Consider the following 27,075-nt stretch of genomic DNA (forward strand, 5'->3'; position numbering starts at 1 on the left):
GAGGAGGGACACGGTGAGCCAGTGGCAGGCAAGGGGAGGTCTCACGGGGAGCAGGGGGTGAGGAGGCAAGCAGGAGGTTAGGGGGTGAGGTGGGACACGGATAGTAACAGCGGGGTGCTCAGGGGACAGGCTGGTGCAAAGCAGGGATGGAGTGTGGGCAGGGCCAAGGGCAGGAGAAGGAGCTAGCCTCCCCCCCCCGGGGAAGCTTTACCTGCTGCCCATGCTCGGGATTCTCAGCTGTGAACCCTTCCTTTGCACCTAAGCTTTCTCAGTGGCGGAAAAGACAGAGTGAGACCTTATTATAGCCAATAGCCCAGTGATTAGGGTAATCTCTTGGGATATGGGAAAGCTGTTTTCAGATCCTTGACCTGCCTGATTTGAAGCAGGGATTTGAACCCAGATGTCCCACAGTCCAGGTGAGTGCTAACCACCAGCCTAATGGGTACTGGGTGGTGGGGTTTTCTCCATCTCTCTTGTTGAAGATGTGCTACTTGGTAACTATACATTGGGCCAGAGAGCATGCCCAACCAAGAGATTGATAGTATAGCCTGCTGGTTAGAGCACTCACCTGGGATGTGGGAGAGAGAGGTTCTAGTCTCTTCAAATTTGGCTGAGTAGGGGTTCTCCCATAGCCTAGGTCAGGGGTCAGCAATCTATGGCATGCAAGATAATTGTGAGTGGCACTCACAGTGCCCGAGTCCCATCTGCCAGCCCTGGGTCCCAGGGGCTCTGCTGCCATCCTGGGGTCCCGGCTGCCGACCCAGGGCTCTGCTCCTGGCCTCGGTCTGGGGCTCTGCAGCCGCCCCCAGCTGTGGCCTACTGGCCCCAGCCTTGGGCAGTGAGGGATGCAGACAGGGGCAAGAGAGAGCGCAGCTCAGCACCCCCACCTTAAAAATTGTTCCAGCGCCACTGTACTGGGATATTTTTAAGTTTAAGTGATTTGCTGCTTTCATCACTATCACATCACATGGAACAGCGCATTATGTTTGACGTTGTATGCAACGTCTGTTGTGATTTTTTTCCCCCCACTGTAAGTTGAGGGATACATTTGACAAAATGTCAGCTCCTCAGAAAGCAAAGTTAGATGTCCGTTTATTTCAGCCTTTTTGGACAGACACATTTGGATTTATTCAAAAGAAGGTGCTGTTTGTGCTTTCTGTTGTGAAAGTGTTATTTGTCGCACATCAAGTGCTTATAACGACATTCCACTTCACAGCAACATTTGGTGGCTAAGTCGTGGCAAGGTTTTGGTGTGCTTTTTAAACTGTTTTGATGCAATCAAGGCCTTTTTGTCGGAAAAATGACAAAACTACCCTGAACTTGATGACGACAAATGGCTGTGTAAGCTCATGTTTCTAACTGACATCACCGTTCACCTAAATGAACTCAACCTCCATCTCCAGGGTACTGGGCAAATGGTTCTGGATCTTTTTGAAACCTGAAAGGCATTTGTTGTAAAATTAGCATTTTTTTCTCGGGATATTCGAACTTTGACTTTCCGCGACTTCCAATACATAAAAGAGCTATCGACACGTTGCACTGTTAGTGTAGATGAGATTGGAATGTACACGCAAGAACTGGAATCAGAATTTTCTGAAAGATTTCAAGATTTCCAGCGATTTGGCCCAATGCTTTCTTTTCTCATTAAACCTGAAAAGTTCAGTGAAAGCAACTTGGATTTCTCCGTATTTCAGTGGATGGGTGTTGAAGATTTCAAAATGCAGCTCATTCCGTTAAAAAGCTCAGAATTGTGGGCATCGAAGTTTGGAGATCTGCAGAATGCATTTAAAGCAACCGCGAGAGATCATGGGGCCTCTATTCTGACCTGCTGAATGTCCCTGCCAGTGAAATTTAACTGTTTGAAGAAAATTGCGTTTGCAATCCTTTCAGCATTTGGCTCCACATACCTGTGTGAACAGGTATTTTCACACATGAAATCTGTCCTATATGCCTTTCGGAGCCAGTTAACAACTGATCACTCAAGCGTGTATGCAGTTTAAAAGTATCCAAATACGTGCCAGACATTGGAAAACTCAGCAAGGAAAAGAAAGGGCAAGGATCATACTAAACTGATAAGATCTGCATTTTAATTTAATTTTAAATGAAGCTTCTTAAACGTTTTAAAAACCTTATTTACTTTACATGCAACAATAGTTTAATTATATATTATAGAGAGAGAGACCTAAAAACGTTAAAATGTATTACTGGCACGCGAAACCTTAAATTAGAGTGAATAAATGCAGACTTGGCACACCACTTCTGAAAGGTTGCTGACCCCTGGCCTAAGTAGATACCTTAACCCCTGGGCTATTCAGAGGCCGCTTTCCTTCCTTCACTCCCCAGTATATAATGTAGGATTTAGGCTTCTAAAGCTCTTTCTCAAGAGAATTCTTCCACCCCCTTTAAACAACAGTTTGAAGGACCAGCAAGGCCCTGAAGAGGTGATGATATTTTGATCCTTTTCTATTTAACAGAGAAGAGCTTTGCAGGTTTGAAAAAACACTCAACACCAACAGAGAGTAAAAATGGTGTTTTCTGTTTCAGAGCGGAGGTTTGCTAGTATTGGTTAATGACACTGTCTGCAAGTAAAAAAAGTCAGTAGTTGAACATTATGTAAAACATCAAATGAGCCAATCCAACATTTGCACACCTTGCTTCCTCTCGGGTAACTTAATTTTAGGAATTACTCTAATTTAGTTATAAATGAATGGTCCATTAGCTCAGAATAGTCTCCAAAGCAGTGACGAGGGCCAAAAGCTTTAATTACCATGCTTTCCATGCAAGAAAGAGGCTAAAATGAGAACAGGATTTCATGCGAGTTTAATAGAATCAGCAATGGTGAACAGGAAGGTGCTCAGAGCAGAAGATGTGATACATTAGATGCCAAGCGAAAAAGAGTACACTGAGTCAAATGAGCTTAGCTTTAGAAGCCAATGTTATCGGTCATATTCAGTTTAGCAGGATTTGGGCAGATTTTTGGGTGGGCAGGAAACACCCTAGTAATTTTAACCAAGTCATTTCCTGTAAAGAGACTAATGCAATTTAACTGGACTGATTTATTACACCCCAGGGCCTTTGTTTTATCTTTATGTCTCAGCCCTGCTTTGCGGAAGCTGTCTTGACCCAACACATCATGTTCAAAATTTTAAGTCAAAGCCATTTTATGTATTTTTTTTATTCCAACATGTTGAACATAAAACGTTATTTCTTGGGCCCTTGAGAAAGGATGTAACGTACAAATCACTGCCAGCAGTAGCAAACCCACAGCCTTTCCCTGCGGAAATAAAGCCAATAAATCTGTAATTCCCCACCTCAGCTCCCACAAAACCATTCTCACTCCCCACATAAATAGGCACCTTCTGCTTATCTCAACCTTTTCCAAATGCCTGCCCAGATAGACCAGCTTTGCAACATCCACTAAACGCCACCACATTTGGGCTACTTTGGACCAAAGGAAAGAGAATTCCAAAGTCAAGGGTGTCTCCTGGAGAACACTGTGGCAGCAGCTACTTCTTTTGTATAATGATTACTTATCATTTGTACCATAGCACATAGGAGCCCTGTCATGGACCAGGAGCATAGTGTGCTAGATGCTATACAAACACAGAACGACAGTATGTAAAGGTTCTCCAGCAGGAGCCCCTCCATTGATCCCAACTGTAGTAGTGTGGCACATGGGGAGAAGTGGTCATGCCCTAGCAGCCAATACAGATTCCAGAGCACAGGTACTTTATGCTCACGGAGAGATACACTGCTTAGCAAGCGAGCTGCCATTTTCTGCACCACCTGCAGTTTCCAAGCTGATTTAAGGTGTAGTCCAGGGGCGGGCAAACTTTTTGGCCTGAGGGCCACATTTGGTTTCAGAAATTGTATGGAGGGCCAGTTAGGGGAGGCTGTGCCTCCCCCAAACAGCCAGGCATGGCCTGGCCCCCGCCCCCTATCCAACCCACCCTACTTCTCGTCCCCTGACAGTCCCGTCCCCGCCCCGGACTGCTGCCATCCAACCCCCCCTGTCCCCTGACAGCCCCAGAACCTCCATCCCTGACTGCCCTCCGCTGCCCCATTCAACCCCTCCTCTCATTCCTGACTGCCCCTTGGGATTCCTGCCCCATCCAACCATCCCTTCTCCCTGTCCCCTAACTGCCCCCGGAACCGCCACCCCTGACTGCCCCCCCTCTCCTTCCTGACTGCCCCCTGGGGACCTCTGCCCCCATTCAACCCCCCTATTCCCCGCCCTCTGACCGCCCCACCCCCATCCATACTCCCGGCCCATGACCACCACCCTGAATGCCCCTGCCCTCTATCCAACGTCCCCCGCTCCCTGCCCCCTTATCGTGCTGCCTGGAGCGCTGGTGGATGGCGGCACTACAGCTGCACTGCCCAGAGCACCAGGACAGGCCATGGCTCTGCAGCTGCACTGCCCCAGGAACTCGCAGCCCTGCCGCCCATAGCATTGCGCCGGCGGCACAGTGAGCTGAGGCTGCAGGGGAGGGGCCGGGGGCTAGCCTCCCAGGCCAGGAGCTCAGGGGCCGGGCAGGAGGGTCCCGTGGGCTGGATGTGGCCCGCAGGCTGTAGTTCGACCGCCTCTGGTGTAGTTTCATGCAGAACACTTTGCAGGATTCTAATTGTGAGGTAAAAAAAGGCATGGATGATGGTAGTGAGGCCTACATTTGACCGAAAGGGTGACAGCCTCCTGCCCAGCTGTGGATGGAGAAACACTGATCTGGCCCCTGCAGCAGTATGATTAGCCAACAGCACTGGGAGGCTAAGAAGATTATTTTGTCTTCTGGTGATTCAAAGTGATGTCTGAAAAATTTCTTACCGGTTTAAAGAATACCTCCTTTTGCTCACCCTTCCCATTCAGTTAAACCTGGATGACTGAATAGGGGGTTTTTTTTTGTTTCCTTCTATGAAAGCTTCAGAAAGAAATTACTGTCAGATTAAGACCATGCAGGAGAAATTTTAGCCTAAGAGAAAACTTTGAGAAATTAGTGAGGTACCCTCACAGCCTTATGCATGACCTGTCCCTTGTGCATGCATGCACATGTGCAAGCAAGAGAGGTCATATGCTACCATAGTTTTCCCATGTTAATTTTCCTTAAATGACAAATAGATATAGTATTCATAGGGATTGTAAATGCTTAGTTATAACTGACATTATTAATGGATTCTTCCTCTCCTATTCTGTAGCTTTTTCTGTAAGGCTAGTCCCTATGGGGGACATTAATGCATCGGACAAGCTGTTACTCCCATTATTGATGGTTGAGTAGCAGGGACAGTTAAGTTTTTTGACTCCACTTTGCTGCTCTTTCAATATGTGCAGTACAATATGTAAAGGCTCTGAAAGTACTATTCCCTACTTTCATAACAAGATATAAATTAAAACAAAAAAAACAAAACACCCAGTCAGTACCTCAAAAACGACCACAGACCATCAACAACAAGAAAACAACATTGGCTTGTAGCACCCAGTTACCACAGAAATGTCTAGTGGATAAATCTAGACTAAAAGTGGTTGGACTAGGATGATCACACTCTAGAGTATGGAGGCCATACAAGTACCTGGATATAGAACATGGGTATCCTGATACTTTAGGAACCAAGAATGAATTATTTGGATATGAAGCTATCTATACAGTGCCATCATCTGGGGGACAACAAGGAACTTTAGTTTTGATCCACGTTGAGTAAGAAACACAGGCCAGAATAGGAGCACTTTATCTTTTCTCCCAAGCCCTGCACCCTCACCATCCTGGTCAGGGTAACCAGTAGCATACATGAAACAGCACAGCAGATGCTCTTCCTCCTTTCACTGTTCAGAGATGACATCCATTCTCTTTGGATTGAAGAGATATCAGGACCAGGTCCTGCACTGCTGCATCTGCACTTTGCTCTAAGGATGACCACTGTTCCATCTGCCATCAATTACAACCCTGGGTAGGAGAGAGACAAGGGCACAGGGCAAGGAAGTAAAAGGGAACTAAGCAATAGGCTGTTCGTGAAGAGGCAGAAATCAAGTTGAACGGGGATGAATAGAAGGAAGGGGAAAGAGGGAAAACATACTGAAAGATTGCAGAAAAGAGAACAGCAAGCCATAGAAGAAAGAAAAAAGCATGGTGAAGAAAAAATTTAAAAAACACGACAGCTTATTCGCAAAATGCTGCCAAAATGTGGATTGCATTCATATAGCACTGTCTAAATTCTTATCTACTGAGGGCATCTTAAACTAAGGGTGTGGTAACAAAAGAAGCACAACAGAGAATAGAGCTTGTCTCATTATGCAGTTGATATGAAAATTATAATTTGTTAATCATGGCTTTGGAGGGCAGGCATGGATCACTTTTATAATCAACTTTCTGGATCAATTCTTAATGTGAAGCTGTAGGGACGTTTGAGCATGAGCACTTCCACATAAGCTTTGAACTAGCAATAGAATCTCCTATTCCCCTCTTCATTCCACATTGAAAAACTGATCCTTTGGAAATGAAGGGATGGTAGCTGACTAACCTGCAATGAATTTGCTATTTCTCTCTTTCGGGGCTACTGGTCCCACATGATGAGTAATTGCTTCCTCCAACATCCACTCTCAATTGACTCTTCTCTCCAAGGAGCTCTAAATGGTGCTCAGAGGATACCAAACATCCTAAATCCCTGTTAACCCTGCTATTTCTAAGATTATCAAGGCAAACTGAACTCTTGCTTCTGTAGTGGGAAATGACACAAAGTCGCAGCCAATCATTACCTTTAAAACAGTAATTGAGCCAGTGTATCATGTGTGAAACATTAGACACCTAAAATCCTCTCCTCACATACTTTCTTCAGATGGTTCATTGGGTGTGAGGAAAAGGCCCATTTCCCCCTGACTGGTAGAATACTGTCTGCACTGTATAGAAATTGGATAGTATCCCTTTAAATACTTTGGGTGCCCTCTAGTGGGCCTCCCTGTCTCCTGTTGCTGTAGCTACCAGAACCTTGCCAGAGCAGCATCGCTGCGGAGTGTTAATAGTCACGGCTATTTGGAGCCCAACTGTCCGTGCGACTTCCACATATTCTTAAGGTTTGTGGGAAGAAGGACGCAAGAGGGTACGTCTTCAGAAGGGTAAAATATTTAGAAAACGTACAAACTTGGCATTTATAACAACAGATTAAAAATTTTTATTAAAACGATGTTTAAAAAAGTGAACAGTACAGAGTTTAAGCGTGGAAGTTTCTGGTTATCAGGGAATAACATACAGATTATCAAGGGGTGCGAAGTTTGGTTTAAAATCGGATGGTGTAAGGAATACATAATCTGCAATATCCCCGATTGGGGGGGTAAAAGATTAACGGATCAAAGTACAGACATTGAGATATGAGGGTATGTTGTTCATATAATGGCTATGTTCAGGTGTAAAGTATAATGAGTGGGTACAATGCTGAGGATGGATCGACCCTCATTTGGTGAGATTTAGTGTTCAGTGAGTATATGGTTCCAGTTCATATGGGCTTACGGACAAAGTCTCTCGGTCCCTTTCTCGTAGTCGATGCACGATGTCGCTCTGGCTCACACCTCCTGGTACTGTCGATGGCCAGTGATGTGTTCAGTGTAGATGTCCCTGGACCATCAGATGGTGTCTGAGACCATGAGGCGCCACATGAGCCGTGCGTAGTGTTGACCAATGCGGCAGGTCCGCAGCACACGCTCGTTGCAAGGGTCCCAGGTGCTCAAGGCTCTGATGATCAGGGCGTTCATCTACACCTCGTAGCCCTTCGCTCTCAGGGTGTCAGCCAGAGGAGCGTACTTTTCTAGCTTACGAGCTCGGGTTTCGCAAAAGGCCGGGGTCCTGTTCTCAATATATGTGATGAATCTAATTCATCTCTAATTTCTCAGTCCTATCTTTGGTGTTTCTTGGAACGGCTGTAGATAAAATATACCTAGACATGATGTTTAAGTTGGTGTCCCTTTAAGCTTTTTAATTATTTATGGTGCATTATAAACAACACAGTAGTTTAGAGCATTGTTTCTCAATCTTTTTTTGATGCCAGGGACTGGCTTGCTGCCTTCCTAAACTGTGTCAGGGAGATTTCAGGGACTGGCGCTGGTCCATGGACCGGACATTGAGAAAAACTGCTTTAGAGCACAGAGGAGATGCACTCTGTGCCCCCAGAAGCTTACAATCTAACTCTGAGACCACTTTGTTCAAGGCTATTTACTTCCTGTTATTTAATTTCTAAGCATCAATTTTTAATACTTGAATCAACTGTGGCAGGTTTCATTTAAAAAAAGGAAGCCTCTTAGCGGTTTCAGGGACCATACAGTATCTTGTCAGAGATCACAACCTCAGTGCAGCTAAAGCGCCCTCTCAAAGGCAACATTGTATGGAGGAAAACTCCAAAGAAGGACACAGCCAAGTCCTGACAGTGTGAAGGTCCGAATGTGCTATACTTCCACCATTAAGCAGGGGCTTCTGTGCATGAAATAGTGTGCTCAGTGAACAACCGTGGCAAATCTTTGATGTCATTAAGAATCTGAGATGGAGTTAAAAATCTTTCCTCTGCAGCTCCCCATACTTGTTTTCAAGTGGCTTTTTTGTAATTCAGCACTTGAATAAAGTCTCTTCAGTCTTTAATTTTTCCAGTGTCAGTGTTTTTCTTCAGCAAGTCAATATGTGGCAGCTTTGGCATTGTCTGTATAATTCAGTACTGAACGGAAATAGCTTGAAAACAGATCTGGCCCCTAAGCCTCTACAGTCCATCCTGCCACAAAGTCACAGAAGCTATCAGTTATACAGATCAAAATTAGCTCCCATAGCGTGGATGGCTAGATTTCTCACATAGATCGGAGGCATATGAACAGAGCTCTAACAGCAGGCACCAGGACAAATACTAACATTTGCAGAGCTTATTTTGTGGGTTAACCCCCTCAAAGGACTCAAATCTCAAAATCAGAAATTCTCTGCTAGGCGGCACCATGCTGGAATCATTGTATATAGACATCCGGCTCCTCAGAAAAGAAATCGGTCAGAAGGTGTTTGGCCTCCAGTAGGTTTTTTAAAATATATCCTTAATCCTAGGAGATGGTCCATAGAGAGTCTTATTTCCATTAGTAATCTGTGTACTTTCATTCAAACCTCTCTCTCTCTCATAGGCTCACACAATTTCAAAAGAAAATTAGACCAAGAGTCTACCAAGCTCAGCCTCCCACCTGGGAGTCCCTGCTCCAAATCAGGTAGAGTAGGGATTTGAATTTGTGACTCCCCACTCCTAGGTGAATGCCCTAATCCCCAGACTATTGGGTATTCTGGGGTCATGCTTGCTTGTTTTTTGGTGAGATTTCTCATCTAGATTTAGTCTGCCAGAGCACACGTCTGACCGCTTAGGTGCCAAACTGCAGGATTGGGTATGTGGCCTCTTTCCTCTGCATTTCACTCCTGGCTAGATTAAACAGCTCCCTGCTCAATTTACTGGCTTCTAAGAATCCCTTTCTTAGCTGCCTAACTCTCACCATGCATTGGATGAAAAGCCTGGATGCTAAACTTGGTGTCAGGATGCCTAGGGGTTAGGTGTTGCATTGCTGAGTGCTACAATGCTTAAGTACCTTCATGGATTTAGCCCTTGGTACATAACAGCAAGTAGGGCAATCAGAGTTGCACATGAGCAGGTGGTAAGTGAACAGATACATGTATATGTTTCTGTGTCTTTGCCTGAGCAATGAAAAGCACTGAATAGTAGAATGTTAAACTAAGAAATTCTGGCTTGGGTATATATATATCTCATCCCTGCTAGCATCATATTTCTTTTCTGATCCTTCCAGTGTGTGTTTAATAGAAGTCATTATTGTGGCTTGGCAACCAACTTTTCTGCAGGATAAAATGAGTTAATAGCCACATTTCAAGTCAGTTTTATGAAAGCAGAACAGAATGTGCAGGCTGCCTGCTGTTCAGCCAGTGCAGCTACAGGGCTATTAATTTTTTTTAAGACAATAACTGTAAATATATTATGACGGAGTGACCTCAACCTATATCACTATGTGGCAAGAATAGTGGGGAAATGAGAGAATGAAGCCAAGCAGCAATTTTTCTGAAAAGTTTTCTAAATAGATAACGTCTCCATTTTTGAAAATTACAGCAGTCCCATGAAGATAAAGTCAGTGATGTTTAAGGCACTGCAATGTAGTCCTGTAATGAGCATACTTGTTTAGACTGTAAATTAGCTACAAAAATACAGCAAGGTGCAATTTTTCTATATATATTTTGGAAAAGCAGCAGCCATTTGAATTTATAAAGAGGAACTACTGTGTTCATCCCTTAACTACTTTTCAACTTAAATGTCATAATGAGTTAAGGAAATACGATTTATATTTATAGTGCTTGTCAACACAATGGAGTCTAAAATGCTTCACAAGTAAACTGATATATAAAACTATTACAGCCAAAAAGCTACATTAAAGGTAGCAAAATCAAGCACTGAAAGTTGGGAAGTGCCAGAGTTGAGGATACCTGTGCACCCTTAATTTGGCCTTGTGCTTATGCATTATGATATAGTCTTTAGTTACATGATTACGTACTATTTTTCTCACAGGACACTCTGCCTCATTCAGAGCACAGGATGGACAATACTGACTTAATGAGCAGCTATTCAATATTTTATTTTCTCCTCATTGTTCAGTGCGTGGCTGTAAGCTTTATTTACTGTACACTATTCCAACCCTGCTCTGGAGACATCATTATTAGTTTCCTCTTGGGCTTTTCTATGCTGCTTAGCACTAAAGTATCTGAGTGCTTCACAAACATTTTATTAATTTATTTTCACAACACCACTGAGAGGTGAAGGAGTATTATATCCCAATTTTGCAAATTGGAAACTGAGATAAAGAGATTAAGGTCAAAAGTATTCACTGATTTTGGGTGCTGAATTTGATACACCTAGGACCTGATTATTTTTATAAGTAACATTATATAGCACTTCATATATTCAAAGCACAGTTCCCACTCCCCTTAGTTTCAGCTGCAAATCAGACCCCAGTGCCTCAAATCAAGCACCTTGAAAATGAGGATTATACAATTAATGACCACCTGTGGAATGTTTGGTGCAAGTATCCTGCCTAGCTTCACAGAGGAAATTCCATGGCAGAGACAGGGGTAGAATCCAGTTCTTCAGAGTAGCATTCAATTGTCTCCAGTTTGCTTTGCCAGCAAGTTGTAGTCATGCCTTTCTGAACTCCCTGTCCTAGGCCCAGTTTCCCCCCTGCTCCTACTCCCAGGTAGGTAGAAAAAAGCAGCACTGCCTTTCGAAACAAGCTAGCCCATTTCAGAGGGAGGGGAGTGGGGGCAGTGCTTAATTTGTAATGGAAGAAGTGTTGGGACTCAGCCCTGGCAAGCCCCAGCACAAATTTAGCACTGTTATCCAATTTAAGTTCAGTGCTGTGGTGGAGTCCTATGCTTACAAAAAGGATTATGGGATCTTAACAGCCACAAGTGGTCAAGGCCCTGGTTTTAAGCCTCATCCACTAGAAGGCATGCCTCCAATAGCACACTGGGACTTTATTCAGAACTGATTGAAAGGGAATAGCACCACCAAATGTTCCTTGGAGATCTCCCCTCCAAGTACTCGGACCAACTGGGCATGGCTTGTAAGTTCTGAGTGGGTCACAGCAAAACAGGATTCCATCTTCCATAACCAAAGAGCTGCATACTAAGAACTCCCCAAATGGTCAGATTGTGTGCATTTCATACCTGGAGTCTGCATATTCTTGTTGGGGTGTGTGTGTGTGTGTGTCAGACATTAAGCCCACAAACAGGAAAATGCATATGCAGATGAAACACTACCTTTCACTCATCTCATTTTCCCTTATAGCAAGCATTGCAGTAGCACTGTCATGCCTCATGAGCTGCAATAGCTAGGGAAAAACAGGAGGTGAAAGGACAAAGTCTGAAAATGATACTAGAAAATATTTTTCATAACTTAACTCCTTGTTTATAACAACCCCTTGAAGGCTTGAAACATAAATTTCCCTGCTAAAGTATTTTTCTCCATCACATGCGCTTACTGCCTTATTGTAAGGTTGCTTATTAGCACTGGGGTGCTGGCATCACTCATTTTAAAACTGACTGAACCACCTAGTCTAAAAACTAAACCAACCAACTGTATGGGATTTGTAACAGGTAAGAAGGAAGAAGTAAAGTGTCATGCGTAATTGCATGGGTGCTTTTCGTTTTAAGGCCTCATGGGTGAAATCGTGCCCCTATTTCAGCCAATGGCAAAACTCTGATGGACAGCCTCTGCACTAGGGCTAGGAATCCACCCATGTGCCTGGCGTTATTTGAACATACAAAGTATGCCTGGGGTTTTATAGAAGATTTCAATGGAAGGGAGGTATACTACCTGGAAATGAGCTCTCGGAAATACCTTCCTGTGCAGATTTACAAAATGAACTTAGCAGCTAAGACCCAACCTCCTCTGCTGCATATTAAAAGCTGTTATGAATTTTCTGCTGAAAGTTAATTCCTAGTTTAACTGTTGCTCTAGTTTAACAGCTCTGGACACACTATTATTTATGTTAAGAAAGTTAATACTTTAAAGAAAATCATCCGAATATCACAGCAACTGAGTTGGCAAAAAGAAAAGAAAAAAATAATGGACATTTGTGAGGAGCACATTTTTCTTCCTTAGCCAAGACTTTTTTGTTTTTTGAAAGACAAATCTATAGCTGTTTGTTTCAGTGAAGACATTTAACTTCCGACAAAAATGATAAAAACCCCACTCAAATCCTCCTTTGCCCAAACTGAAAAATAGCTTTAAAGTTACTCCTGAAAAGCAATTTAGATGCTTTCAGTGATGCTAGGAAGCCTACAGTAAAAAATACACTAGTAATTAACATTTCAAAAAGAATCTAGACAACATAATCTTCAGAGATCATATCTACTCTATCATGCACCAAAGAGTTGTTTTACTGTGGCGTTGAAAGGTCTCTCAAGGGTTTGGTCCAGCAATGTTCAAACTGTAATCTGCAAACGTATTGCACATTCAGGCATATTGGAACAGTCTTTAGGATGAAGACAAAATTGCTGCCATAATGGAACAAGTAACAGTAGCAACACAACAGACTAGTGGATTATTGTAGTCATCAACTTCTACATTGTGTGACTTTACTTTCATTCCTATCATTTATACTGATGATTCTGATGAATATTGAATTTGCAAATTCCAAGTGTATTAATTTGCTTAACTCAATTGTCCCCATTAATAAGTAGTATATACAGGAAAAGGCAGTTGAAAAATCCAGTATTTAAGGCAGCAACACCAAGGTATTGTACTTGAAATAATTTGGGAGCCTCTTGATACTTCCTGTTAGAGTGTCTTTTTGTCAAGCCGTATATTTTTGGCCTCATTCAGCAGAGCTCATTGTCTGACAGTCTTTGGTAAGTGAAAAGGTGAGGAGAGGCAGCAATCAAAAGTCCGGCATGTAAAGCAATATTTCCTTTCCCTCGGTTTGCACACACTCACATTCTCCTTTAGACACTGAAGGCCACTGAAGTTATTTACGACCCTGGCACTGCTCTCCAGACTTTAGAAAGTTACTAGGAATTTATTTGCTGACTGAAAGAGGGGGAAAGAGTGAGCTTCACCAAGAGGCTGCCACCTTTCTGTCTCCTAGCATTTCTGAGTGAATTTAATGCTTACGAAAGCTAGGGACAAACAGCACATCCTTCAGCCAAGGCACAGCACCAGCTGTAAGAGCTCCCTCACAACCATTTTGCCAGCGTGGCTCACTCCTGACCTGCAACACTCCCTGCTACTCTAGGCTGGGGCCTCTCTTGAGCAGACTTCAGTTATGCCAGAGAAAGAAAGCTCTTTCTGCCAGTAAGAATATAGCTAGTTGAATACTAAATACGTGAATCCCATAATCCCTGGCAAAAGCAAGCATGTGTGTCACACTGTGGGGGTTGGGAAGGCACTCTGAATAACAGGCTACCGTGCAAGCTCGACTCTCCCCAACAGCAGCTTTTATTAGACCAACTATTACCTCACCCACCTTGTCTTTCTGATATCCTAGGACCAACACAGCTAGAACAATACTGCATAGACTAGCCACGATCATTTTTAGGTTTGGGGAACAGTCCCGTAAGACCACCATACTCCTGGGGGAAATCTGTACCACTGCGCATGCGTAGAATTCGTGTCACCTGCAGATTTCTTTGCTTCCCCCCAGAAAAATGACTTTCTGACATGGAAGCCACAAAAGCAGTCATGTGACCATCCTCAGCAGTATGTTTTGGGTGCCCAGAGCAGCCGGCAGAGAGGTAAATCACTGTGGGACAGGAGGCGAGACTGGGGAAGACCTAGCTGGTGGCTCCTATTCTATGCTGGGCTCAGCTGCTTGTCTTGGCTGGGTTGGGGAGGATGAGACTTCCTCTTTCCCTGCACAGCATCCAGGGCCGGGTCAGACTCACCCCCAGATTTCTCCCCAGGCTACAGGAAGCTCTGCAAACTCCCCTCCTCCTCGCTTCTTGCACCCATCACTCCTCAGCTGCAGGGGAAGGGATCACTGTACAGGGAGCTGCTCCGGCATCTGCCCAATCCCTGTGCATCTAGCCCAATCCCTTCATACCCAGACCTTCCTGCCGAGCTTCACCCCACCTCACCCAGAACCCCACCTGCCAGGCCTTGCACCTGGACCATCCTGACAACTTGCCTGGATCCCCACTCCACCCAGCCCCAACCAACTGCACCTGGATCCCTATCCCACTGAGCCCCACTCCCCCAGCATCTGGATCCCCCCCACTAAAACATCCAGACTCCCCATTGAGCTCTATCCACACCCAACTCCCACCCCGCTGAGCTCTAACCACCTTCACCTGGATCCCCCTGCAGAGTCCCATTACCGTTGCACCCAGAACCACCGCCAACAAACCGCTGTGCATCTAGATCCTCCCTGCACTCAACTTGCCCCACACAGAACCCTCTCAACCCACACCTGGATCCTCCCACACTAAGCCCCTCCACACTTGGATCCTGCCAGGCTGAGCTTGCCTGCCCACACCTGGTGCACCTGGCACAGAGGGGCAGGGCTTGTGGGGTGTTTCTTGGGCAGGCCCGGTCCTTGCACTGTCTCAGGGTTTGGTACAGCCTCACCACTGAGTCTGTGTCCCGGGGTGGGGGGAGCTGCAGAGTGATCTCCCACCTCTGTGCAAGCAGTGGCCTGGGCTGGTCTTACCATGAGGCGAACTGAGGCGGTTGCCTCAGGTGCCAGACTGTGGTGGGGCGCCACTAGGACCCAGAGTGTAGAAAATTTTGTCGGCTGCTGGTGCATATGTATTCTCTCTACTCTAGATGCACAGAGATGGTGGAGTGCTGTGCTGGAGGAAGGAGGGCACAAGAGACGTAATAGGCAGGCAGGAGAAAAGGTGAGCGGGAATAACAGAAAGCACCAGGAGCTGCAGGGAGAGAGAGGAGGAGGAGAAGACACTTATGTACCTCTCTAGCACCCGCAGGAGCCTGGACTGATTAACACCAGCTTCTCAGGGAACTTCCTGTTTCCTGCTGCTTCCCTAAACTGACTTGAGGAGAACAGGCAGTCAACTGAAGTAGTAGGAGCCAGTTAGGCCCTTAAGACGCTGATATCTTCCCTCACTCAGGCCCTGCTACCAGCCTGCTTATTTGTCCCCTTCAACTGAGTGTTGAGAGCCACTATAGCTGGCACAGACCAGCAGTCATGAGTGAAAGAAGAAAACACCCCTCTGGGGCAGCATTCAGAAAAAGGAAGAAAGCAAAGGAAGCTTTTCTATCTAAGCAGGAAGGAGCTCTCCTGAGATACATAGACACAAATGTTCACGGTGAGCCTTCCGGCCCCAGTGAGGATGTGAGTGGTGAGGAGATACCTGATCTTCCAGTTAGTCAGAGTGTGGGTGACCTGGCAGCTACTGCAGCATCCATATCTCCATCTCAAATGGATGTAACCATGCACATTCCTGAAGAAAAGTGTAGATCAGAGAAGAGTGTGGTGGAGGCACAAGAAACAGCTGCTGCTGAGTTTAGTTCCTTAAGACTAGAAGATCCAGGACTACGGACCCATTTGAGCAGTATCCTGAGGGACTTCCTTGTGCTGAATGGGGCACAGCAAGTGAAAAACTTCATGTTCCCCAAAGACAACGAAAATAGAAGTTTCCATCCAACACATTATTGGCGTGAAATCCCCAATGGTGACAAAGTGGTGAGGCCATGGCTTATGTACTCAAAACCCAGAATGCTGCATACTGTTTTTGTTGCAAACTCTGCCAGTCTAATGTTCCAGCCACAATGGGTTCTACAGGAACAAAGGACTTGAAAAATCTGGCTAGAAATCTGGCATGCCATGAGAAGGCAGCAAATTACCAGAGAGCATTCCATAGGTGGAAAGAGCTTGAGATGAGACTAAGGTTAGAGGCCACCATAGATGATCAGCATCAAGAGAAGGTTGCATCAGAGTCTCTGTACTGGCAAAATGTTCTGAAAAGGCTCATTGCCATTATGAAAATGCTTGCTACCCAAAACCTAGCACTGCCTGGCACTTCAGATCAGTTGTTTGTGCCAAACAATGGAAACTTCCTTAAAATTGTGCAGCTGATGGCTGAGTTTGATGCTGTACTCCAGAAGCATCTAAGAGTCACCACCCACGAAATGTACATACACCACTACCTTGGAAAAACAATTCAAAATGAGATCAAAGTTACTGGCAACAAAAGTCAAACAGAAGATTGTGTCAGATCTGAAGTCAGCAAGATATTACTCTGTTATTCTGGACTGCACACCTGACATCAGCCATACAGAACAAATGACTTTAATGGTGCGTTTTGTAACAACAACAGAACCTAGTGAAAATGTCCCTGGAATGGTGACTGTCAGAGAGCATTTTCTAGAATTTATTGACATTGATGATTTAGTTGGGAATTGGTCCTGCTTAGAGCGGGGGGTTGGACTAGATGACCTCCTGAGGTCCCTTCCAACCCTGATATTCTATACTACAGGAGCTGGTATGACAAATGTGCTTCTTAGAAAGCTGGAAGATACGGGAATGAGAGGTCAGGGGTATAATAATGGTGCCAACATGAGAGGAAAGAACAGAGGAGTGCAGACATGGATCCGAGAGTTAAACCCTCAAGCTTTTTTTGTCCCATGCAGTTCTCATTCATTGAACTTTGTGGTCAGTGATGCAGCATCAGCTTCTAGTGAGGCTTCTGAATTTTTTAATGTAATTCAACGCATCTATGTATTTTTCTCTGCATCAATTCGTCAATGGCAAATTTTGAAGCAACATCTGGGAACATCCTCCGACACTGAAACCACTGAGTGCCACATGATGGGAAAGTTGAGTGGCAGCGATAAAACCTATCTAACACCAAATTGGGAAGATAGATGATGCCATAGTTGCCATTATGGAGGACAATGCTATGATAGGAACTGTTCGTGGGAGAACAGTGGCAGAGGGAAATGGAATCACCAGAAACATACATAACTTCAAATTTCTGTGTGGCTTAGTGTTGTGGCATGACATACTGTTTGAAATAAATGTTGTAAGCAAGAGACTCCAAGGTGTTGACCATGATATATTTAGAGCAATGGAACAACTGGACAAAGCAAAAGTCTTACTGGTCAGATGAGGGATTTCAAAACGTTCTGAAGAGAGTGCACAGAAGTTGGCAGAGGAACTTCACACTGAAGCTATTTTCCCACCCATTCAAGAATACAAGTGTCACCAAAGAAGACATTTTGATTACTAGGCACAGGATGATCCATAAGAGACCCCAAACAATTCAAAGTTGAATTCTTTAACCAGGTGCTAGATTGTGCAATACAGTCAATTGAAGAACATTTCATGCAGCTCAGGGAACACAGCAGTATATTTGGGATGTTGTATGATATTCCAAAACTCCTCACCTGAAGACGACTCACACCAGCAATGCAGGGCACTAGAGACAGTGTTGACACATGACATGCGCGATATTGATGCAAGTGATTTAGATGATGAACTGAAAGCCCTTTTAAGATGCATTTCAGCAGGATCAACTCCAAAGGCTGTTCTGGAATATATGTGCACAAATAAGATGACCACCCTTTTTCCAAATGCTTTTGTTGCTCTGCGCATATGTGACAATGCGGTTCTGGCAGAACCCAACTGACAGTGCCAACTCAGGACAAATTGCTCAAACAGGGCAGTTACAGCCCAAGGCTGGGGTTTTTTCCACCTCTAAGGCAAACCAAACCAGCCAGACTAGGACGACTTCGGTCTCACCCCACTGGCTAACCGCAAGTCTCACAAGCAATCTCCTTAGACACTCCAGTTTCCCAGTATTCCCACCAGTGCCACTCTCGTTATGGGGACAAATGGTTATGAAAACCAATACCCCAGTAAAAGAAAAAGGTTCTCCTGATCCCAAAGGACCAAGCCCCAGACCCAGGTCAATATACAAATCAGATCTTACCCACAAATCACGCTGTTGCCAATCCTTTAGAATCTAAAATCTAAAGGTTTATTCATAAAAGGAAAAAGATAGAGATGAGAGTTAGAATTGGTTAAATGGAATCAATTACATACAGTAATGGCAAAGTTCTTGGTTCAGGCTTGCAGCAGCGATAGAATAAACTGCAGGTTCAAATCAAGTCTCTGGAATACATCCCCCGCTGGGATGGGTCCTCAGTCCTTTGTTCAGACCTTCAGCTTGTAGCAAAGTTCCTCCAGAGGTAGGAAGCAGGATTTAAGACCCGATGGAGATGAGGCATCAGCCTTATATAGTCTTTTCCAGGTGTAAGAACACCTCTTTGTTCTTACTGTGGAAAATTACAGCAAAATGGAGTCTGGAGTCACATGGGCAAGTTCCTGCATACTTTGCTGAGTCTCAAGGCATATTTGCCTTCTCTCAATGGGTCCATTGTATAGCTGATGGTCCTTAATGGGCCATCAAGCAGGCTAGGCAGAGCTAACACCAGTTTGTCTGGGATGTCACCCAGCAGCATAGCATAAGTTTGAAATACAGACAGTATAGAGCCAATATTCATAACTTCAACTACAAAAGTGATACACCCATATAGACAGCATAATCATAACCAGTAAACCATAATCTTGTCTTAGACACCCCATTTGACCCCCTTTATACAAGATTTGCTTGCCACTACAGGACCTCGGTTGCAACAATGATCTATATGGTCCCAGATTATATCAATAACGTCACAGCATACTTCTAACACTTCCTGTAACAGTTGCCAGTGGAGAACGCAGCTTTTCCAAGCTGAAGTTAATAAAAACATATCTACACTCCACTGTGACACAGGAGAGGCTGGTCAGCCTTGCAACCATCTCAATAGAGCATGAGCTGGCCCATACTGTGGACCTTCAGAAAGCAGTTTAAATCTTTGCAACCAAGAAGGCACGGAAAGCACCACTTTGGTTATTCAAACAGATAAAAATGCCAGTGTTTACTATGCAGACAAGGAAAGTTACATTTGCTGTTCAGTCGTTTGAAAGTTAAGTGCTACTTAACATTTTTGAACAAGGCATTTTAAGTTGTTAGTTCTTCTTTATTGGGGTAGGTAGCACAGGAGTAGAACAGGAAGAAGGCAGAATTGAGACCTTTCAAAGTTCTGGCCCAAGCGAGGGGACATGGAGGCGTCATTTGAGCTCCCCGCCTCAGGTACCAAAATGTTGTGGGCCGGCCCTGGCAGTGGCCTGTGATCCCCATGCCATGCTGAAGCCTACACATTTATTTGACCAATAAAATTTGTAGAATTTTTAAATATTGCGTGCAGAATTGTTTGGCACAGAATGCCCGCGGAATAAGACCAATAACAATGTCTCTGTTACCCTCTGCTGCCCTTGTCTGTTGTATGCAGCTGTTTTGTCCTCATATACTTAGATTGGAAGGTCTTTGGGGTAGGAGGGAGGGGAGAGAGAGAGAGTCCTAACATAATAGTATTGATTGGGGCCCCCAGTGTTATTGCTGTACAAACAAAAACAACTTGTTACAGGGGCTCAGTGGATTTTGTAATACTAAAAGCAAGTAATGGACAAATAGCACTTCCTTCAGCCAAGATTAAAGAAAAGTATGATCCGAGTATCTTTGCATATCAATGGGTGTTTCTCACCCCTCTAACTTTGAGACACTCGCAGGATTTGTAAAGAATAATAAAATATAGTGGTTTAATGATTTAAGCATTTAAAACAGGGAGTTGGGGAGGGGAAGTTATGAACAAGCAATTATGAAACTTCAAAAACTGGTTCAATTATCCCCAGGAGGTGCTGGGATTTCTAAATAAGAACAGCCATACTCAAGAGTAATTAAGTAAAATTGAATGAAATTGAAAAGCCTGGCACTTTAGATGATTATCAACAGCAATTGCGAAGTCTGTCTTTTTCATAAAGTAATTAGCTTTTTGTTTCAGATTGATGTCCTCAAGGCAGATATGGAAAGTGCGGAGTGGAAAATTTTGGAAAACCTGATTCTGGAAGACATTGTTGAACAGATAGGACAATTGGTCTTTGAAGTCCACGTTCACTGGCCTGGATTTGAGGTCAGTGGCAATGACAGCACGGTGGTCCGATACTGGTACAGTCTTCTCAAAGAATTAGAACTGAAGGATTTCAGGCTTTTTCACACTTACAAAGACTTATTGAAACCACAGATGTTTCTGAAGAAGGAAGCCTTCAATGCAAGTAGCTGTTACACACTGAGCTGGGTGAACACAAGATGGAAATAGCATAAAGGAATTGATGACATGTAATCATCCCACTCAACAGCATTAGTGAAAAAGACATTGGAGCAGCTGACAAAAGTTACTGAACCTGCAAACCGAGGCACTGCTATCAAAATGAACTGTCTTTCTGCTTCTCAGCAGTATCACAAAAGCTGGATGTTATCGTGCTTTGCTTCTGAGTACTAGAAAGAGATCTGGCGTTGAAATTGTTTTGTACAGTGCATCTTCCATGGTTACATTGATAGACTTTATTAGAAACAGATGAGAGACTTCCTAAGTGTTTGTCTAAGTGGTTAACAGCTCTCCACACATGGCTGTGGATTGACCCCAGCCTCCCTAAAGGTCAGCAAAGAGAGTTTGCCTACTCTGTCCCTGAAAATTCACTGGGAGTGGCTCTAGTACAGTGTACACCATGAGATGCTGCTGAAAAAAATCATTGATCCAAGTAAGTTACTTTCTCAAATGATTATGCTTAAACTAGCACCTTTTATTACTTTAAAAACAAACACTCCCATGATAATTATGGCAGATTGTTGTCTTCCAATCAACAGTTACTTAAAATGGGACAGTCAATGGGAAATCTAGTCAATTTTTAAAAAGGTGTCATGTATTTTCAGATACTACACCTGCCCCCGAATGTATACGCATGCCAGCTCCTACTCCACATGCATCCTTCACTCAGATCAGTCCCCCTTCCAATGGCTAACAAGCTGAAATCACTCAACTGGCCCATCCAGGTCTCCCTCAGAAGCCCAACTGGCAGGCTCAGTAGGTCCAAGCAATATATTTTAAACTTCCCAGAAAAGTCATTTCCCCTCACTTTACCAGAAACATAATAAAGGAGTGCATGGTTTATGTGAACATTTTGAAAACTTTAGCCCAGCCAATACTATCCATGTGAGGCGGGTGGGGATTAAGAGAGAATTTAGTATTTTTATGTAATGTATTTTCGTTAAACTTTGTATTAAATAAAATGCACCCAGTCTCCCTTGCTTTGGTACTTCCCCTTCCTTTTTCGTTCTTTAAACTTCCTTTACTTTCCCATTTGCTGAGTCTTGGTGTTTCTCCCCTCCCACTCATTTTTCTGTCTGTCCGCAATTCATTTTACTATGTTTAATAAGACTTTCCTCAATCCTTCTTTTCCTGTTTTGTTCCTTTAATTCTCTCTCTCCCCTTATAAGCCTAGTATGTGTCTCATTCCTTTGGGCACACGTCTTCACAAACTCCCTGCTGCACTGCTACACCGCACACACTGGCATGCTATATAGACCTGTCTTCCAAGGCTTGGCAAACAGAGGAAGCATATGTACCATTTTCCTAACACTTGTGTACCATACTAAATGGGTGCCCTGCTACACAATTTCCCCAGACCATTAACTAGTCCCACACAAATACATCAAGTCAGTTCTCCCCTGCCCCCCTTCCTGGCTTCTCTTACAAGCAGCACCTTCTCCAGTCAAGATGGTAGCAGCAGCCTGCTCAGCTCAATGTGAGGATTCTCCTCCTCTTCCCTTCCCCTGCTGCTTAGTACTGCCTCCCTTGGTTCCTCCCCCAGCAACCTCCAAGCCACCCATTCAGAACATAGGAATTACCATGGTGGAGCAGACTAGTGATCCATCTACTCTTTAGCACGAGCCAGTACTAGATGCTTCAGTGGAAGAGTCAACTTCAGTGCAAGTTGACAATTATGGAATAACTCACCTCCCTCCCCACCAAGGAATTTTCTTCCTACTCCCCTCAGTGAGAGGCTGCTTTATCTCCTGATGCAACTGGGTTTCTCTTACTTCCAAACATTTAAAACAGGTAAAAAGTCCTTGCTATTTATGTGGCTAATGTTAAATTCTTTTTTGATTCCTAGTAAGTTCTTGGTCTCATTGTTATCCTATGGCAGAGAGCTCCACAAGAGGCTGGGGCTTCCGGACAGATCATTGTATAGAGGATCCAGTTTATAGATAAGCATTCAATTTCCATTTCTGTACTAACTTGGGTCCAGGCAGCGGAGCTCCGATGTCATGCTGAACAAACCCGAATAAACGCTGTAATTACCGATTGTCTCCCAAGAACAAGAACACTGAAGAAGCCCTGGAGCTAAGCACTGCACTGACTGATTCACAACATCTACCTGTAGTTAGAAATTCCATGGATGGAGCTTTTCATGGGGTCAATCTACACCAATGAAGTAAATTAGTGTTCCTCTCAAGAAGCTATGATCCTATGGAATGATCTTTGAATGAAAGTTGAGACGGAATTCCTTCTTTACTACAAGCACGTTGAATGCAAGCTCTTATGTAGTGAACAGTAATATCCTTTAGGGGACACACAGCCATAAGAGTTTGTATAAAAATGCCTAAAGAAGTCAGACTTCCTCAATTGTTACATGGATCTGACTTAAATGTGATCACTAACAATCCAAGAATGTCTGAGTCATCATTTTTCAGAAGTCAGATTGGGATAGTATAAATCTGGGTGTGATTAACAACTTGGTTTTAGAAATAGTGCCACATCATCTTTTCCAGTGGGACAGTCTTAGAATAACTAGCTCCAGACTATTAGTGTAAGAAAGCACAAATTAGAGGTTCAAAACGTGGATTATGTCAACTTTTCCCCAAAAAATTAAATTAAGATTCTAAAGGAGACACACAAGTTTATTATAGTTTGTCTCTGAAACAATATCGGAGTATAATTATGGAAGTGGACTGAAGTTCCATCATGCATCTCTTGATGTTACAGCAGACTTGTAACTTTAGAATACCAAGAGCTCATCACTTCTCAAGATTCCCAAATAAAATCAGGAGTGAGCAGGGTGGGAGCAAAAGTTCTGGTTCTGTACCTCCTGCAGGAAAATATTGCAGTAGCTACAGGAGTTCTTTAGAATTTACTGTCTTAGATTAGACAAGAAACTCTTTAGCGTAGTGCAGGTCATTATACTATTTTGGGAAAAAAATGAGCAATTCTAGTTTGCCTTATACACTATCGAGGCTGTCAGCTTTAGCGTCCTGGGTCTGGCCGTAACAGGTAGGTGTCCTCATGATATTGGGCCTTACTTTTGGTTTCCCCATATTTGTCAAAGTCTATTCTCATTTAAAGAGCCCAATCTCAGGTTGAAGTAGGGGATGAAATTTACAAAGTCTTTCCATCTTCCCCATATGCTAATGAATGCTAACAATTTAATTTAAAAATGCTTCTCCCATCACATATCAAACAGTAACGTGGGACAAGTAATGCCACATACGGTGCAGAAGGCACTTCTTCACCTGAATCTGCCATTGGAATCTGAGAAGATGACTGTACAATGCGGCAGAACCTGTTATTTCTAGAAAACATCCATCCTGCTTTCCTGCTTGTTCCTTGTCTAGTGCACTTACCTTCGCTGAAAAAGAAGGGCCTGAATTATCTGTCTGCTTTATAGGTACAAAGTGGATCATACTGATAATCTTTCAACAGCAAAGGAACTCATTCAAAAGTATAAATTCAAAGCTTGTTGCTTTTGGAAATGGAGAGCTAGAATGTCAGATCATTAATATCATACCACTTAATGACATTTGCTTTGCATTAGTAACTGTATTGATATAATTGATTAATTCCAGCCTGAGTGACTGACTATATTTTAATTTACAGTTGTTTTAAAAGCAGTCAATCCAACATACAGTTGGTGTCTTGTAGAGCTGTAGAGTGTAACCCTGCTCATCACTATGCCAAACAATCTCACTTTTCAGGCACCCTCCCCATGGGTATGTAGGACATAGGATGGGTGGTCACTGCAGCAAACAGCAGTCCTGTGCTGAGGCATGTTGAAAGGAACTGTTCCATTTTTAGAACAGAGAATTATTTTATTTACAGGTTTTTAAACCTGATCAGGAAAGACAGTAGTAGCTCTGGTGCCCCGGCCCCCTCCAAACATAATTTGTGTTTACACCTGAGGCCAGACTTTGATCAAGTCTGAATCATGATGTATGAGTCTATGCTAGCAGGACAGGCATCAGTACTTGAAGGATCAAAGGAAGTGCAAGAAAAACATGCTGATCCTTTGTGCTATCCCTTAAAATAATGATTCTTAGCAGATGCAAACAAGGCTATTGCAGGAATCCCTAGGATAAAGCACCTGGAAGGAAATACTCTCTCGGGTGAATTATTTGACAGTTGAGCCCAGCTGTTATTATCCAAATTGTTGGTTTTAGTTCTCTCTCTTTCTTTTTGGCTAGCATTATTAGATGCTTTTCTGCCCTAGAAAGAATTTCTGGAATTATTTAGTAGGTCACTCCTGGTCTCTTCCTCCTTGTTTATGTAACATGACAGTAATTGTAGTTTATTTAGAGCTGTTTTAATGCTGAAATTTTCAAGGGTAAAGTCACAAACACTGACCTAAGTCCAGACACATTTTCACATCTTTCTCCCTCTTGGGACCTACAGTCTTGTATGGACAATATCTAAATAAGACTTCCACTTGAACAATGCATTTTCTTAAATGAAAGTCCCTGTTGAGAGATAACTATGTTTTGTCATTATAAGATATTTCAGCTGATTCTGGAATAAGCCTTTGCAGAGATCATCTGCTCTACTTCCCTTGATCTGATAGCCAAACCACAGAATGATAAAATACAAGCCCACTTCACTAGATGTACAGGTAAGTTCTCAAGCCTGAAGAAGAAACATTCCAGTTCTTAGATTTTGACTAGATTACCCAATATAAGTAATTATATTTTCAACTGTTCCTGAAAGGAGGGTGTGTGACGATGTGTACAAACATCCACCGTTCAGGAACAGTTGGGGGGAAAAAATAAGTGCCTATAGTGATGATCTCTTCCTTTGTATATTTAATATAAGATTCATTTTTGAATCAAAATCACTGGACCACAATGTAATCCAAAGGCTCTTAAATTAAACCCCCACTTACCACAGGCCTGAAAGCACAAGTTGCATATACAATAGTAAAGCTTTAAAAAAGTTTCAGCTCATGAGTGTCCATCTTTTAATCATACGGTCCTTTCAGAGCCCTAAAACAAAAGGATTAAAGCCTTTTTCTATAACATATTAATGGAAAGTCCATTTAAGGGACAAAAGCCCAGTTTAAGAAATAGGGTTTGGAATAGTTATGCTTTGTACCTCTCTGGGATTGATGATAGCATCTAACAAGCCTCAAACTGGGTTAGTTCTCTTTTGAATATGTTTCTGGAGAGGGAAGGCCTTCTTCATTCTTTTCCTCCTTTGGAAGAGTAATTTCAGTGAGGTAGAGTATACAGTCTTTGAAGGGAATGATAATGAGACCAAGCTTTCATATTAAAACCCCTTTAATCCACACTCTAATCCATATAATGTAGAAAAAAATGCATAACAGGATAAAGAGCCATGACATCCCTATAAATCTCAACCTCTTGCTAATAAGCTAACAAATAGTCTCCTCTGAGGGGCACAGGGTGAACTAACAGCAGGGGTTGCTATTCCACATTCTCTACCACCTCGCCAGAGGCTGTTTCAGAGCTAACAGGAGAGGCTGTTGTGATTTGGATCTGCCGTGAGATCTGGAACACTGGAACCAACAGATGATTAATTACCTTTTGGACAACAGATGCAAAGCCACAAACCCTTCTAAAATAGAGGCGCCACCTCTGAATGAGACATGACCATACAGTCACTTCTAAAGAGCCTCAATATGCAAAAATGCAAATGCGAAACGGAAAGCATTAGGAGTCAGGAAACTCCAAACTACTTTTTTCTTAGAAAGAAAAACAGATGAACTCTACTAATTGGAATTCTTCAGTTCCCACTTTTACCTCCCACCCCCAACCCATACTTTTAACTTCAACCTTATTTACCTTTTTGAAGTGGACCCAAAGCCAAGTTCATTTTGGAGGAAAGCTGTGACGTCAGACAAACAGGTATGTACCCTTCTTTATGGAGATGATGAGTGCTCCAGGTGAGCCCAGCCTGACTAGTAGAACTGTGGCCCTGAGAAAGTCTTAATCCATAATTAAATTGAAGCCACTTGTGAATTTTATTTCTTTAGGGAAAAGGGCATGACTTGCCACTAGCACTTACCTCTTCAAGAAGATGAAGGAGAGAGAGAAGAGGACCTAGCTGTGCAGAAAATGGTCAGACAAAAAGCTCACCACCATTTTGGCATCATTTGAGAACTACAGGGAATGGTTCTTTTACCTCTTTTTTTTTTTTTTTTTAAAAGGTGTTTTTCATGCAAGCCATCTTGGATTTTGACTAAAACCCTCCCCCCACAGGAGACAGACAATGTGATGTAGGCATGCTGAGGACAGATCAGAGACTGGGGAGTGGAGGGAGAAGTGTCACATGAGGTCTCAGAGGCAAAAAACCTCAGTTAACCAGCTAATCTGCCCGAGGGCAAATAAGAGCTACCTC

The 27,075-nt window shown here is 43.4% G+C and overlaps 1 protein-coding gene across 2 annotated transcripts in view; it reads left to right on the forward strand.

Annotated features, from left to right (window-relative positions):
• Window positions 1-21,691, forward strand: part of METTL24 (methyltransferase like 24) — an 86,306-nt gene extending 64,615 nt beyond the window's left edge. Inside the window, exon 5 of one of the 2 annotated variants that reach the window (XM_034765888.1) lies at window positions 20,395-20,709. In XM_034765888.1, coding sequence (XP_034621779.1) covers window positions 20,395-20,709 — 315 coding nt within the window. Of the gene's footprint in view, window positions 1-20,394 lie in introns of both variants that reach the window. The other variant, XM_034765887.1, reaches the window with a different exon arrangement.
• The last annotated feature ends 5,384 nt before the right edge of the window (window positions 21,692-27,075 follow it).

Source organism: Trachemys scripta, chromosome 3 (genome assembly GCF_013100865.1).
Source record: "Trachemys scripta elegans isolate TJP31775 chromosome 3, CAS_Tse_1.0, whole genome shotgun sequence".
NCBI lineage: Eukaryota > Metazoa > Chordata > Testudines > Emydidae > Trachemys > Trachemys scripta.